General features: G+C 44.4%; 1 protein-coding gene across 2 annotated transcripts; it reads right to left on the reverse strand.

Moving 5' to 3' along the window:
• Window positions 1-365: 365 nt before the first annotated feature.
• On the reverse strand, window positions 366-6068 carry nr2e1 (nuclear receptor subfamily 2, group E, member 1). Of its 2 annotated transcripts, none has more exons than XM_061269976.1 (9): window positions 6008-6068; window positions 3556-3701; window positions 3086-3173; window positions 2488-2723; window positions 1335-1481; window positions 1045-1141; window positions 819-968; window positions 637-742; window positions 366-528 (listed from the first exon to the last, which is right to left on the reverse strand). In XM_061269976.1, exons 1-9 carry the CDS (start codon window positions 6066-6068, stop codon window positions 366-368), a joined length of 1194 nt encoding a protein of 397 aa, XP_061125960.1. The 2 variants fall into 2 exon arrangements, with proteins under 2 accessions (XP_061125960.1, XP_061125961.1); XM_061269977.1 differs by having other exon boundaries at window positions 6041-6065.
• Between the last annotated feature and the right edge of the window lie 8228 nt (window positions 6069-14296).

Consider the following 14296-nt stretch of genomic DNA (forward strand, 5'->3'; position numbering starts at 1 on the left):
CATTGGTCTCACAGACACTTGCAGTTATTTTCATATAGAACATGTCTATGTCATTTGGCAGCTGCTCCCCAGAGTTTTCCGTCATCTGTATTTATACATGAATAGCTTTCCTCTGTCCAGTCCACTGCTTCTTTAAAGGTAAATCTATCATGGCGGTTACACTAATCCTTTAACTAGAGCCACTGTTAAAAGGCTACTTGATGAACTGGTTTTCTGGCTGTTTTCTTTCATACAGATGTTGCTTCTGCTAACTCTGCAGCCTGCTGGGTGAGTCTTGAGTGGGGGTTGGGGGGTAAACAGGGGGGCAACCGTGTTCAAGTCTTTTTTTTTTTTTTTCCCCCAAGCAGGCGGGTTGACCGGTGAGGTCATATGTCGCTGGATTTGTACATGTCGGACAGAAGCCTGGTAATGGGCACGTTGCCGATGGTCTTCTTGAAGAAAACCTCCTCGATGGTGGACGGGCTGACGGAGCGCAAGGAAGGCAGGAGCAGCAGTAGCTTGCCGAAACGACACGGTTGAGTTGGGTACCTGCAACGAATTGTGGGGGTTGGGGACAAATTTTGTTATGTAATTCCACTCTCAGCTACTAGATGTTAGGGCACTAGTTTGAAATTTTGAAAATGGGAAGTGAGTTACCTGGTGTGTATGTAGCTGTTGAGTGTAAGCTGTGCCTCATCCTGTAGCGCAGCGATGGCACTGGCGTTGCGGAAATTTCTCAACTCTCCACCCCCCTGTGTTGGGACTGTTAGCACAAGAGCGGGATGGTTACAACGCAAACCAAAAGCCAAAGTCTGTCTGCACCGTAGCCGGGCCCTCACCGGCTTTGAACGTCACGATACATTTCAAACAGGCAAACTCTGTTGCGTCCAGGCGCATCTGTCGGAACCTGGTGACCACCTCTTGAAGCGCTTGGATCTCGGACATGATCTTGTTCATCCGCTGGGATTCCGTGTTTTCGCCGTTCATCCCTGCTGATGACACGAAATTACGACTCAGGAAGGTGGCCTGAGCCAAAAGGCCTCGTTGCGTGTCTCGGTCACATACCAGAAACGGCAAGTAAAGTCGTAGAGTCCACAGGAATAGCCCACTGCGCAATGCCCAGCACAAATAATTCCCTCCATGCGTCTTCCAACAGAATCAACTGCAAAGATTTGTAAATCTTGTGTTCAAAATAGAATTCTGTAATGCTTAAACCACATTGGCCAATTTATGTCAACCATGTTTGACCCCCCAACCCCACACACACACACTGGCCCGCCTCTTAAATTTAACGTGCGCCTTAATCCCCCAACTCCATGTTTGCCTTAATTCCCGTTACGTGTGCTTGAACGTACCTGGTCAGATAAGGGCAGCGTAGAAAAGGCCGGCACACTTTTGGCCCACTTGATGCTCATGAAAAGGAGGCGGGCGGCTGACTCGCAGACCGACTCCGTGGCCACCTCGTACAGGTACATGGGGGTGGCGCTGACTTCGTGGGGGTACTGAAGCAGGGGAGAGAAAAACTATCAGCACCTCGGAAACAGTCATGCTCATTGTACGCGGCAAAGGTCAAATTCCAAGCCACGGCACCTGCTTTTTAGCGACGATTAGTATTTCTTGCGGCGGATTTGCAGTGAGAAATCTAATTGGCCGATTTGTGCCTCTTAGGGGCTAAATCGGGGCAAGAATTTCAACTTCTAACCCTACTGGGGGAATGAAATCATCATAAAGAAAATTTCCGCTCAACATCTAACCTTTTGTTGTGGTGTAGCAATAGAAATTGTTTGTAAATTCAGTTAAGTGTTAATTATGGCACATATTCTTTACCCTCTGTGATTTTTTTTTTTTCCCAACTCCGGATTATGGAGTCAATTACAGTAGTAGTGAAACTCGTCTTTGTCTTTATGACTTTATGATACTGCAGCCTTGTCGCCAAGTCACGATACATGCCTTAATTATTTACAATGTATTTCATTTTTACTTTGTTTCCAAAAAGTATCATTTCATAGAGCGTTTTTATTCTTCAATACAACCTCCCATCCCATTCTCATTTTCTGTCTATCACTTTGTTGCCCAACCCAGATGCTGGAGGCAGATGGACGCCCTGCAGTGACACTTGATTTTGTTTGAGTGTTCTGTTGTTGTTCTTTGTCACTTTGGTCGAATTATTTGTTTAAATGGGTTTGTATAAAATAGTATTGAATTGATTTGAAATTAGGCATTAAACTATTTACTATTTACGTGACAATTACCGTAATTTTCGGACTATAAATCGCACCGGAGTATAAGTCGCACCAGCCATAAAATCCCCCAAAAAGTGAAAAAAAACATATATGTATATGTCGCTCCTGAGTATAAATCGCCCCCCCACCCAAACTATGAAAAAAAGAACGCGACTTATAGGCCGAAAATTACGGTAATGTAATATAATGCAAGTTTTAATTAGAATTAAATATAATTAATTATAATTGAAGCTTGTATATGTTAAAAAATAAATCAGTACGTTACCTTTGGGGTTGGCTGTGCCAGGCCCACGATGGCCTGCCTCTCTGGTGTGCTAGCCACCGTACTCATATCCAAATTGTGAGGCTCCAGTTGTGTGACTGTGGTGAAGAAGGGGGGCCCCGGCAGGGAAGAGCCTGGGAAATGCGTAGACGACCCATTGACCTCTTTATGACCTCGGAAATACAGGGCCACCTGTTTTCGGATGGTGGACGTTCGGGGTCCCCTCTCGTGTTGGACGGCTGGAAACAGCACAGTAGAAGTCGTTTTATGTTTTGTTTTTACCTTTTGGCTCTGTCTTAGTCACTTTTGGTCATTTGAAGTCCATGAAAATTACTTTATGAATTGATGTGATTTGGCCACCAGAGGGCATATTATAATGCAGTCATGCAGACACAAAGGTTTCACAACTGGTATAAGTGACTTAGTAATGTGAGTCATTTTCAGAGAGGATAAGGAATATATACCTGTAAGGACTGCATTGTGACTATTGTCTATGTGTGTTGCTGCACAGTTTGTGTTATAAAATGAAATATCCATATCGCGTTAGGATAAAGTGGTTGAGAAAATTGATGGATGGATGGATGGTTGGGTGGATATTTACCGTCTTTATTCATGTTGACTTCCAGGCACTTTTTCAAGCGGCATGCTCTGCACTGGTTTCTGTGAGTTTTGTCTACAGGACACCCACCCTACACACACGCACGGAAACAGTGTTATCATATAATAGCTGCAACGCTACTATCCTTACTATTATCTTCCTTGGAGACCAATTTCCAGGTGCTATCATCATCACGCACTCGATGCAGTCTTATGGGGGGGCGGGGTAAGATCTAAGGGAGGGGGGTGCTAAATAGTATCCCGCCCCCTGCCCCTTGAATCCTCGCTTTCATCACATTAGATGGGATTACACCTGATAAATTACAACGCACCGACGCGTTTCGCTATTTAAAAGCTGCCAGCTTGATGCGTTCAGGCACAGCTCGGAAACTGCGTCAACTGGGTGAAAGTGTCTTGCTGAAGCGAGTACGGTGGGGGGGGACCCATTTCATCGGGGTGTGTGGGGGGCTGTACCTGAGAGCCAGACTTGCACACGTAAGTTCTATTTCGGCGAATGCTCCTTTTGAAGAAGCCCGAGCAGCCGTCGCAGGCGTAGACGCCGTAGTGCTTGCCCGAACTGCGGTCTCCGCACACTTTGCACGGGATGTCCAAAATGCGACCTGCAATGGAAATTTGGAAATTAAGACGTTATTTTGGCAACAACGAATTCAAGAAACATTTTAAAGCTGTTTTCTTTCCGTATCGTAATCAAGAATAGGAAAAAGCAGCACACTTTCCCCTCACTTTATTTTGCTTTTGAATTAACCATTTTCTATTGGATGAGCCAGTTCGTTCATTGACATCAACACGTAATTACTTTATCTAGTTTTACAAATTTCTAATCCGTGTATTTAAAAAATCCTCGCTGTGTAAAGTACTTTCCTTGGTTGTATTAAATTATTTTATAATTATATATATAATTATATGTTTTCTTTTTTCCAGCAGTGCTTTAATACTTCAATGTCTCATCATAAAAATGGAACTCATATTCTTAAAATTACGTTTTTATAGCATTAATACAGTTTTGCCAACAGGAATAACAAATTCCTCCGTCCATTCATCCAGCCATTAATTTTCAACAGTTTTTTTTGTTTGTTTCGTTCTTTCTTTATTTTGAATGTCTAAATCAATCATTATTCGCAATTACTGGCAAAATTCGATCTTGCTATTTTAATGTATAGCATTAGTATCTGCATTGTAATGTATAGAAAATCGTAAAAAAAAATCATTCAGTACTTGAGTAACCATTCTTGTTATACTTTATCGTTTAAAGCCAAACGTTTGACTTGAAACAAACACACGTTGAATAAATTACGTACAGTCAAGAAAAAGTATTTTAGTGCAAAAAAAGTACATTTTCTCTTTTCTCTATTCAGTATATCTATCCGTCAGTCTGTCTAAATGTTTAATCCAAATCCATCTAAACTAGTCATATATACTATGGGGGAGTCAGTTTAAAAATCAATTTAAGTTTACATCATCAACCACCTTTTTATCTATTATCTCGCTCATTCATCACTTTACTTTTCGATCGTTTAATTCTCATTTTAATCCTAATCCTCAGATTACTCACATTTACAGGATATCCTGCGGACTTTTTGCCTTACTTTTTTTCCTCTTAGGAGAAGAAAGAAATCTCCATTTTCATTAACATTTTTTTTAAATTAATGGATTCTCTATCTCGCTTGCTCTCGCACTCTCTCTCACACTGGACAGTCGCTCTTCAACCATGGGAATTCAGCGCGCGCATTTTCCAGACTGTAAAAGTGGGCGAGCGTCATAACCGGTCACTGTAAAACAATGGCCGGTGGGTGTTGGGGGGGGGGGGGGGGGCACAATGGAGACATTAGGGAGGGAAAGTGTTAACTTAATGATTTCGTCCCATTGAAGCTCGTCTGACTGGCCGCATCTCGACAAGCTGCCAAGTCGGCCTCATAATGGGACTCGACAGCTGCTTTATCCGGCAGGTCTTTTGGCCCTGGGATTAGGCAGTGACACCGCGCCACCACAATAAACCCGTTTCACCAAACTCCAATCAAGTGCATGGAAATGGACTCCGGTGTTTGGTGGGGAAAGTGAAGGTTTTTTTTTTTGGTATTCAAATCTACAAGAAAAAGTGTGTAGGGGTGGGGTGAGTTGGGGGGCGTCTATGTAATTACACTGACGTTTTGCCACCTGCTCACTGATTCACCAGTGACCCGTCCCAAAGGGTAGCATGGGAATAAGTAGCAGCAAAGAAAAATAACTCCAGGGAGGCCGTTATTGTGATCAATTAGAAAGCCTTTTTTTATTATTAGAATTAAAAACTAGTTGATGACTAACTTGACTTGAATGGATTAAAAGTGCATGTCTACGCACCCGCGGGGTTGATTTGACACTTTAGGAGGGAAATAATGAAATGAAAACAGTAGTCAAGTTGATAATTTTGAAAACTTTTTTCCCTAATTATTGTGTGCGCGTAAGGGACACAATATCGTCACTTTATCCGAATTCGACTCTTTTATGGCGTAGTGCAACAAGGGCTAAAATATTTTCAATTAGCTACAATGAATTAACTGAGAAAATAATTTAAATTTGAGTCTGTGCACGTGTAGGATTTTTATGGGGTGTTATGAAAAAAAAAGGCCAACATTTTGGCCTATAAGACGCAGTTTGAAAGGTTTAAAATTAAGAGAAGACGAGAAATAGCTCTAATTTAGATTGCTTGTTTTTCGGCAACGCAGAGAAAATCGGCACTCACAATTTTGAATTTTAAAAACTATTTAAAACTGATTTGCTTTTGAAACGAATAGGCCTACATAAAAGTTAAAACAGCAATGTGACGCACACGTTTATAACAAACTGATCCTCGCTTTCTTTTAAACATGCACTAATAATTTCCATGCGCTTGATTTGCATCTTTTTCTCAAGTTAAAATGCCACTTACTTGACTTGACATTGAGAATATCCAAACAGCCACTTGTTGAGCCGGCAGGTTTGCTCATCATGGAAAAATGCTGAAGGTTCAAGATGGAAAAACCGTCTCTTCAAAAAATAGTCTTAAAAGAAAAAGGGATGAATCTTGATCTCGCTTTCGTTTCTTTCCGTCGCCCCGCCAAACCTAACGAGTCCACGTTCAGCTCGCGCGGCGACGCATCGTCCCGTTTGGTCAACCGGCGCACCGGACCGACTTGCAGCCTTTGGCAGCCCGGCGATGTCGGGGGCTGCGGTCGATGCTCAACAGGCGTCAAGTTGGAGCTGAAGGGGGCCAGATAAAGAGGGCAAAAAGCAAACAAACCCCAAATGTTTTTGCTTTTCTTTTTTTTCCCTTTTCTTTTTTGGTTTTGCAGTAGAGGCACCAAACTGAGATTTGTGTGTTGAGTCGTGTCCGCAGGTGTGACTTTGTGCTGCGACTTGGCCCGAATAAATCAAGCCTGCTAATATTTAGCACAAGTGTCAGGAGGGAGGCTGGAGGGTGGAGATCTCCACTTCCTTCAACCACTTGGCTTTCCACGCCAAACTCCGCCATGACGTCACGCTCTCTCGCTCGCTCTCGGTCTCTCTCTCTCTTAGTCTCGCTCTCTCGCTCTCTCGCTCGCTCTCATTCATTGATCCCAAGGTACTGCCCACTAGCCACGCTAGTGTTCTGCCCCCTTTTATTACAATTTAGTAAACGTCACAAAAAACTAACCTGGTTGGTATTTTTTTTTAATCCAGGTAACCCCAAAATGACATAAATAAAATAATAATAACCAAAAAAAAAACATTAAAATTTAGATACAGTAAACGATGTCAAAAAAGGCACTTTATAATGACATCATGTCAACGAAAAAAATCACTCACTTTTCATTTCGTTATTAAATAGTATTTAATCAAATGAAATACACATTTTTACTTGGGAATTCCAAAATGTTATTTTATTTGCATTTGCGTAAACTGCAAAGACATAGAAAAACAACGTAAACTGCATCCAAATGTATACATAGATAATTTAACCAAATTAAAATATATTTTTCTCGATATTAATCAGTTAGACGATTCCAACAAAGTCAAAGACAAAAAAAGTGATCATTGCTGTTCATTGCAAAGCATGTTGGCCTTGTGATTTTTTTCCCCTGTGGCTACCAGTAGGCTGTCATTTCTCTTCCCGCATGACGCCCCCACCCGGTTGCTCCACGCACGCTCCCCTCCCATCCACGCAACTGTGGACACCGGGTTCTTCTCTTTCTGACACCCTGACCTTGACAGCTTGCTGCGCTCTTCCCGGGTAACTCCAGAAATCCATATTCTGTTTTTAATTGTCCTTCTTCCCACGGTGCGCCGGAGGCCATATGGCCGCACAAAGTGTCGATTTAAGCGGACATGGAGCGAGGCGGGGAGGCGTATTTAATTGCAATTAACCATTGTGTCTTTGGTGTCTCGCAACCTGCAGCTTTTACGCGCTGGATGAATTCACTCGAAAGTTTTTGTAGGCCTCGGCGATGACAAAGCAGACACAACATTAGGTACACCTGCTTTGACTGAATGCGATGCAAAAAATCGAATCAGGCGCAGCCCTCGATGTGATGAAATGTCACATTTGTAAAAATATTTATTTTAGGACTGAACAACTTTATGATTCTAACAAAACTCCATATTTAAGTTTGGAACTATTCGTAGTCTTTATATATTCATATCGAATACAAAAAAATAGGGTCAAGGTATTTTAAAATATTATGACGACTAATTGATGATGTGCTTTTGTGAAGTGGACCGCGTTGTTCCAGTGAATGACTTTCGACAAAAGTTTTCGACTGCCGCCATCTCACTTGTTTGCGCGTGAGTGCGGATGTGTCCCGTGTGCGCGCGTGTGCGTGGGTGGCTGCCGGCGGTTGAATGGCGAATGTTTGACATAATCTCCTTAACGCGTCCTAATCCTCGTCATTCACGGATAGCCTTTACACAAATATAACCAACATCATGGTTGCCCGGGTTGCCTTCTTTCACTTTCTTTTTGCTCTCTCTCCGCGAGTGACAATCTTCTGCAGACACTTAATGAAATGTCAGCAACAAAAGGAAGCAGTCGATGCTGTGTCTGTTTTTCTGTCTTTATTTATTTTTGTGTATCAGGGGAGCTCTTCTTCCCTATGCAGATATTTGGCATACTTCAAGATAAACAAACATGGGGGAAGTAACTGCAGAACAATAGAAAACCGTTTTTTTTTTTTTAAACTGCGCGCTTGTATGAGCATGGATGCTGAAAATACGATGCTGAAAACACCACAGACAAGGACTGCACAGGTCCCTATAAGCAATCAGGCGGAATGCAATTGGTTTAGCAAGAAGTCACTAAGCACCAGGGAGCAAATAATGGGGAGATTTCAAGGCTGGTAAAAGCCATTGAGCAGCTGTGCCCCCTTTAAAAGTGACCCCGAAGAAATCAACCACTGCTGCTTTACATCATAGTTATTTTTTTATTCACGTGAATTCAAGCCCCCCCCCCCCAGGCCCAGATTTGAACCTAGAACTGTAGACAGATCTACTGTACACCTGGAACATGAAAGAGTGAGATGTTTCAGCACCATGGATAGTTCCATGTAGTGTGGCAGGGTTACCTGTCCCGCTACAAATTGAAAATGTTTTGGCAGTTGACCCCAAAATTGAGGATTTGGGGTTAAAAAAAAAAAAAAATTGCCCCATCACTACTGACACAATTTTTGACCTTTTTTTTTTTAACCCATCAGTTATACAAGTGCTGGACAATGCAGAGTAAGGCAAGAGCTCATACTTGAATCCCAAAGTGAGGCAAACGTGCTGACCAGTTGCCCACTCAACCCCTGGGCCCGTTTCCTTGAAAGACAGTTTTCCTCATACAGGCCTATTGGTTGCCGCCGCTGTGCAACATTGTGTAGTTGTGTGCATAAGACAAACCTGCACACATGTGCTCTCCCTAGACAAGAGTCCAAGAGTCCAGGAGTCCAGAACCCAAAACGTAGAAAACGGGCTGGCGCGTCGCAGTTTGGACGCTCTGACAAATCTATTTGGGGCAAATTGTCAGTGAGAAACTTCCGCTCGAATTGCCTTGGACAAAACTGGCTGTTGGGGAGAGCAAATCCCGCTGCACGAGGGTGGGGGACAATGGGGGGCGAATGTGTTGATGTGCGGCCGGTGGCTGGGGTGGGACAATGGACGGATTAGTCAGTCCCCTGGCTGACTGATTTGAGATGGCTCCTCTCAGCCTCTCACCGTGGGGAGTCCCATTGTCCCGCTTCTGATTCCCACTTCTCACAAACTCCAAACAAAAGTCAATCTCTTTCTCAAGGGGTGCTGGTGGTGGCGCGAGGGGGCCGAGTATCGACCCGTGTTTCGGACGGCGAAAGTGACTCAAAAACTCCACTCGCCGTCCGCGCCAGCCTCTCTTTTTTTCTTGCTCCATCGCCGCTCGCTTGGTGATCTCAAGTGCGGCGGGGAAGCACCTGTTGGAGCCTTAGAGGCAGGCGCTGCTCTGCGCTCGGGCGGGGGTCATTAATATTAAAATATACAGAGATGCCATCACTGGCTGCTCTGAAATCGCTCTGATGTCGCCCCTGGGTTCCCCTCTCGCCATGGACTTCTGCTTTCAGTAGGTAGTGAAGAGCCGTCTTTTCTTTTTTCTTGCTTCTTCTCCCCAACCCATCTAGCCTTTTTCTCTGTGAAAAGACTCATTAACAAATTATGACAGCTGAGTAGAGGGGCTTAGTATGTTGACACTGCAAAGACAAACACGTGAGCGCCGAGACAGCTTCGACTCAGGAACAGGTGCAATCGTTCGCTCAGCTCACATTTGAAGGATGACCGTTGAAATCCAATACAAGAAAAATCTGCTGGCATTCACACATGCCAGCGATAATGTCAAAAAAGTGACCATTTACTAAGCAAACCATCATTTTGTCTTTGTTAAAAAGCAACGAGCTGTCAGCGGGACTCACCCAAATCACTCGGAATTGCTCCCAGCACCGGAGCCAGGACTGGTTCCTCTGCTCTGTCAGTCTCGCTTTCTGACCCACTTTACCTGACGTTTGCCTGCTGCCAAGTCAGGTTCAAGGGTCACGCTTTCCAGTCAGCGTTAATTCTCAGTGAGCCGTCTCAGAATTTCTCCCAATAAGAACTAGTGGAGATACCGCAATTGAAATCTGTTATCCAAATTTATCGTCTGTTTTAATTGTAACAAAAACCATTTCCAGAATAGAAACGGGCCAGCTAATTTAGGGCCGTTTTCTCAATCCTCAGCCAATTTTCCCATCCTTAAATTCCCTCCAATTTAGAGATGCCCAAATGCTGTCCTTTGGCCCCGTGCAACCCCCCCACCCCCAGCACCTTAGCCCACAGCTATCATTCATAACCTGAGAGAGAAAAGACATGGGACAAGGACACAGGGGGGTAGCGGAGAGCAACACGGCATCTTATTTAGAAGACTTCCTTTATTGGAACATGTGCAAGCAGTTCACGCACAAAGGACTTAAATAGGATATTTTCTGTTCCCTATAGTTGCTTTCCCCTTTTAAGTGCAGAGGCAAGAAAAAAGTAAGTTTACAACTGCCTCCTCAATGGGAGCTCTTCACTCGCAGGTTGCGGGGACCTGAGTGACCTGGGAAAGTTAATTAGGAGGCGAACAAAGAGCGAGCCGCAGCAGAATGCCTCGCCTCTCCTCCAGCCAAAGATGTCATCCATTAATTAGGAAAATCTTTAAGGTGGCCTCATTGAATTTACAGAAAGCCCCGTGGTTGGCGGGCAACAGTTTTTTGATCAGGGCCTGACTCAAACAATGCCTTTCTGGGGGTTCGGAAAGAAGAAGAAGAAGGAGGAGTGGGGAGGAGGAGGAGGTGGTGAAACGTATGGGCCTAGCGTACAGTTTAATGATGGGCCGGCTGTCGATTGTGACAGCTCAAATTCACATGGGGGTGGGGGCATAGTTTGGGGATGATGTCATGCAAAGGGAACCTGGGGGCTTGGGAAGTAGGAGGGAGGGGGGAACCACTTAAAGTTAAAAATGCTGCCTGCATCTGGGCTAAATCCGCCACTAGAAAACAGAGGCTTTTTCCTGACTCCCCCACCAACCACCTCATTGACAAATCATGGCTAATGCTAATGCTAACACAGCAGCTAACATGCAACCTGGCCACTTCAAGATAGGGAACGTACACCTGTTGCTTTTTATTACTGGATGTGATTGCTATGGTTTACTAAATTGGTTATTGTTTCTTAGGCCAAATATCTGTGACCTGTGGCATTCCGGACGGGTCAATTCTGGTCCCCCTATTATTATTATTATTATTATTAATTATTCTTTGGCAGTTTTGCTAAAGGGTCGATGCAGAATTGCTTGTTGATTTTAAATCTTTTTGATTTTAAAAAGAAAATAATAAAATAATGGCGTCCAGATGATGCATGTTTGAGCTATTATGTGCAGGCATGCCAGCATATTGATGCCTCTGCTTGGATGTGAATTCCCCCCCACCCCTCCTCCTCGCCTTCCCATTCCCCTCCTGGGGGACTAATTTGTTTGGAGGGCTGACGTGGTTTGTAGCCCAGCACGTCTTGCTGTAAACATATTGCCGTGTCACCGCCAGTAGAAGGGAAGGGGGGTGTTACTTATTTTGCATATCCACATAAGCTCTATCTATACAATGCTCCATTTATTATTATTTATATATATATATATACATTTATTAGTAGTACAGTCATAGTAGTTGCACGTATGTGGGTGTCATACAGGCCGAGAAGAAGTCCACAAAGTCCACAAACTGCCCTATGGCCGGACTTTGGACACGGCGAATAACAACTTAATTGAACGGCTCACCCGTCCTCCCCTGTTCTGTTTGGGCACTGGAGGTTGACGCTGGGGGTTTATGTTCAGTTCAGTGGGGCTGAAAGAAGTCACTTTTGCATCTTGTTATGGAACAAGACGTCCGGGGTTGTCGGGAGCCACGAGAGGTGTTCTGGTCTTGGGGGGGGCGAGCGGAGACAGTCCTCTCCGAGGCGACCGGCGGCTTTTGTGTGTCTGTAGTCGGCTTCGTGTTTGGTAATTATCCCACCGCCCGCCGCGTCCCCTTCTCGCTGTACGAGCACCGGCCGACCCAAGTGACCCATGGAAGAGGGGGCAACATGTCGTCAGCTGCCTGATTGGAGGTGACACAGTCAGTGCGGGGATGACAGTGCACAGACATTTTCATGCGTCAACAAATTAAAATTGATATTCACATGCTGAATTGTCTGTGTATGGATCTTAAAATGGATATGAACCATATCCAACCAATTCCCAAACGGCTTTTTAAGCATACAGCAACCTTCACTGTCTTACTTGATTTGTGGGAATCAAAGCGAAGAGCATCCCTCGTGTCCGGTCCAAGCGGTTCATTTGAACTGGAGTGAGCTTTTGAAAGAATGGAATGGGCCCGCCTTGATCTGCGTCAATTGTCATCCCGGGGCCCAGGGCCACTTCGGCAGCCAGTATAGCGGGGACGAAGTCAGGGCTTAATCCCTAGAAAAGAGGAGACTCACAGAGAGGAGCAGAGTAACAATAACCAAGTCAAGCGTATAAAATGAAAGCGAAATCTCTATTATCACTCCCCGCGATTCCCAGCAAAGTGATGAAAATCAGGGTTAGTTTGTGATTCGAGTCAGACGCCGATGGAAGAATATGGGGGTCCCCACGGGTTGGGAGACTCACAGGACGAAAAAGGCCGATATCGGGGAGAAAGGGCCAAGAAGAAAGCCCCTCTCCCATCGCGACATAACCATTAAATGCAGTCTGACTTTATGTTGTATAGAGAGGGGGGCGCAAGAAAGGAGGCACAGTTCTCTGATGAAAGAATGAGGTTTTGGGCGGATTAGGGACGGCCCGAGGGATGAAGAATAACTTCTGCATAACTTTACAGCTACTTTTCTCTCCACCGCGCCAAAGAGCCAAGTTGAAGGCCGCTGGGAGTTAACCTGCATTCACATCATAAAAAAATATGGATATAATGAAGAGAAATGGGTGGCAAAGTGTGAAAGCCGAGGGGGAAGGGAATCAAATCTTAATAAAAAGTGTGTTTTCTGAGTACCGCGCGGTGTGAATTCTTACAAAGAGCTGACTCGGCAATGTACTTTTTTCCCGTGCCTGTCGACCGTTTTTGTCGACTGTGTCGCGACAGCCATGTTTGCGGAGTTCATCCCGATGAGGTTTTACACAAAAGAACGTAATACTGTGCTTAACTTTTGTGCGGTTTCCTTCTAAATTCCCTTAAGAACGTGTTGATCAGCTTAGCGGGCATGAGCGCGAGCCGTCCATTCCTGCGGGTGATTTTCTGCACAATAACGGACATTAAAGTATACAGCCTATATTTTACACAGAATAACTCGGATTGTAAGTACAGGTCATTTTTTTTGGTATAATTTGCTGCACTTTTACTTATAAAATCAAGGGAAAGTTCAACAGCTATGTATAGTTCCTCAAGAGCTCTCATCATCATCATGTATTTGATCAGTCTAATTGATGATTTTTGTCCTCTTGGTTCCTCTGTGTAGCACATGCTAATGAATGCCGCCATCCGACAATAACGGTCATCTCCAGTAATGATATGCAGATTTTTTTTTCTCTACATGGTGTGCTCCTGATTAGAGCCGCAGAGGAAGAGAGCCAAATAACGCTGTAATCACGACAAAGTCCACCACTGCCTTATCTGTCATACTAATGTCCAAGCTACTCCTTTAAATAATGATAGTGTCTACAATAATGAGAATGGTTGCATGCTCTTTCCAACTAAGAGGTAGGCCTCACTTTGGGCAAAGATAAAGGAACGAGGCCACGTCTGAGCAATTAGTCGGCGGATAGAAGAGTTAATGAGCTGCTCTCGTCGTCGTGTGCAGCATTTCGGGGGGATATACCCCTATATTTACCACTCGAGTGGCGCACGGCCATTAGAATAGGCGGACGATGCCGCGCGTGTCCTCTTCCCCCTTATTTTCATTAGGCCCCGATGACTGCAGAATTGATGCGGCCTGAGACTTATCAAAAGCTACTAATTTCACATTAGCGGCCATTGACTGCCGCGGCTTGATTCGAGGGCTTTGTGACAATTATCACAATCAGCGCAGGGGCCTGAAGCATTTAAGATGACTGATTATTTGATGCAATGGTGTGTTAGTGAAAAAAAGACGGATGGATGGATGGATGGATGGATGGATGGATGGATGGATGGATGGATGGATGGATGGATGGATGGATGGATGGATG

Source organism: Syngnathus typhle, linkage group LG22 (genome assembly GCF_033458585.1).
Source record: "Syngnathus typhle isolate RoL2023-S1 ecotype Sweden linkage group LG22, RoL_Styp_1.0, whole genome shotgun sequence".
Taxonomy (NCBI): Eukaryota; Metazoa; Chordata; class Actinopteri; order Syngnathiformes; family Syngnathidae; genus Syngnathus; species Syngnathus typhle.

Excerpts from the sequence above, each read along its gene's own strand:
- nr2e1 (XM_061269976.1), bottom strand. The coding sequence starts at position 6,068 with ATGATGAGCAAACCTGCCGGCTCAACAAGTGGCTGTTTGGATATTCTC. Across the intron at positions 1,482-2,487 it reads TGGCACAGCCAACCCCAAAG|TACCCCCACGAAGTCAGCGC; the intron begins GTAACGTACTGA and ends CCCCTGCTTCAG. Across the intron at positions 969-1,044 it reads GACTTTACTTGCCGTTTCTG|GGATGAACGGCGAAAACACG; the intron begins GTATGTGACCGA and ends TGTCATCAGCAG.